Source organism: Microtus ochrogaster, chromosome 10 (genome assembly GCF_000317375.1).
Source record: "Microtus ochrogaster isolate Prairie Vole_2 chromosome 10, MicOch1.0, whole genome shotgun sequence".
Lineage (NCBI taxonomy): Eukaryota > Metazoa > Chordata > Mammalia > Rodentia > Cricetidae > Microtus > Microtus ochrogaster.
In genome coordinates, this window is record NC_022016.1 from 24,616,335 (window position 1) to 24,617,207 (window position 873).

The 873-nt window shown below is 39.6% G+C and overlaps 1 protein-coding gene across 3 annotated transcripts in view; it reads left to right on the forward strand.

Moving 5' to 3' along the window:
• Dennd4c (DENN domain containing 4C) overlaps positions 1 to 873 on the forward strand; it is a 98,375-nt gene that overhangs the window by 93,686 nt on the left and 3,816 nt on the right. For 2 of the 3 annotated variants that reach the window (XM_005352701.3, XM_026781962.1), the window contains one exon: positions 208 to 325. In XM_005352701.3, coding sequence (XP_005352758.1) covers positions 208 to 325 — 118 coding nt within the window. The remainder of the gene's footprint in view (positions 1 to 207; positions 326 to 873) is intronic. The other variant, XM_026781963.1, reaches the window with a different exon arrangement.

Here is an 873-nt window from a genome sequence, read left to right on the forward strand (position 1 = left end):
AAAAACCAAAAAAAAAAAAAAAAAAAAAGAAAGAAAAGAAAAACTAAACTTATATGCCAGATAATAATAAGGCAGTTTATCATCAGGTATTAATAAAAATTAAAGCTTTTGCTCAGAATTTTGGGTCTACAGTTAAAAAGAAAACTCATTAGATTTTATTACTGGTAAAAATTTATTTGAGAAACTAATTTTACTAATCTCTTTTAGCTTCCTCTATCATCTTTGTCCCAGGACAGCAAACTTGTGTATATACAACTGTTATGGGATAATATCAACCTTCATCAGGAACCAGGAGAACCTCTATATGTCTCATGGAGGAACTTGAGTAAGTAAAAGAGAATCTAAGACCCAACAGGGTTGGGCTTGGTAGCAATATTCCTTAAATCCCAGCACTCAAGAGGCAGAGATAGGTGGATTTCTGTGAGTTCAGGACAGTCAAGGCTAGATAACAGGTTTTCTGTACCCCCAATAATTTCTCTACCTATGCAGTAAGCCATATCAAGCCAAATTAAAAAGACTAGGTTTATTGGGCAAAGCATTCCTGTGTGACCTTTCCAGTCCCCCGGAGGTGAGGCAGGGAAAGAAGCAGGTCTGGAGGAGGGGCAGCTTAAATACCCTGCAGTTGAAGTCTTTCTTCAAGGGCAGGGTTTAGAGTGGGACTGGAGATTCCAGCTAAACATCCCGACTTTCTTGGATATATGGGCTACTTCCGGTTGGTATGGGACAACATAGGGAGGGGGAATTGAGAATCTGTGGGCTCATACTCAATGGGAGTTATGGCTGAAGAAGCATTTGGCTAACTGCCGTCCTGAAGACCTCAGGAATCTGTTTCTTGAGGAAGCAGAGAAGGCAAGTTGCTAGGAGAAAAAAAAA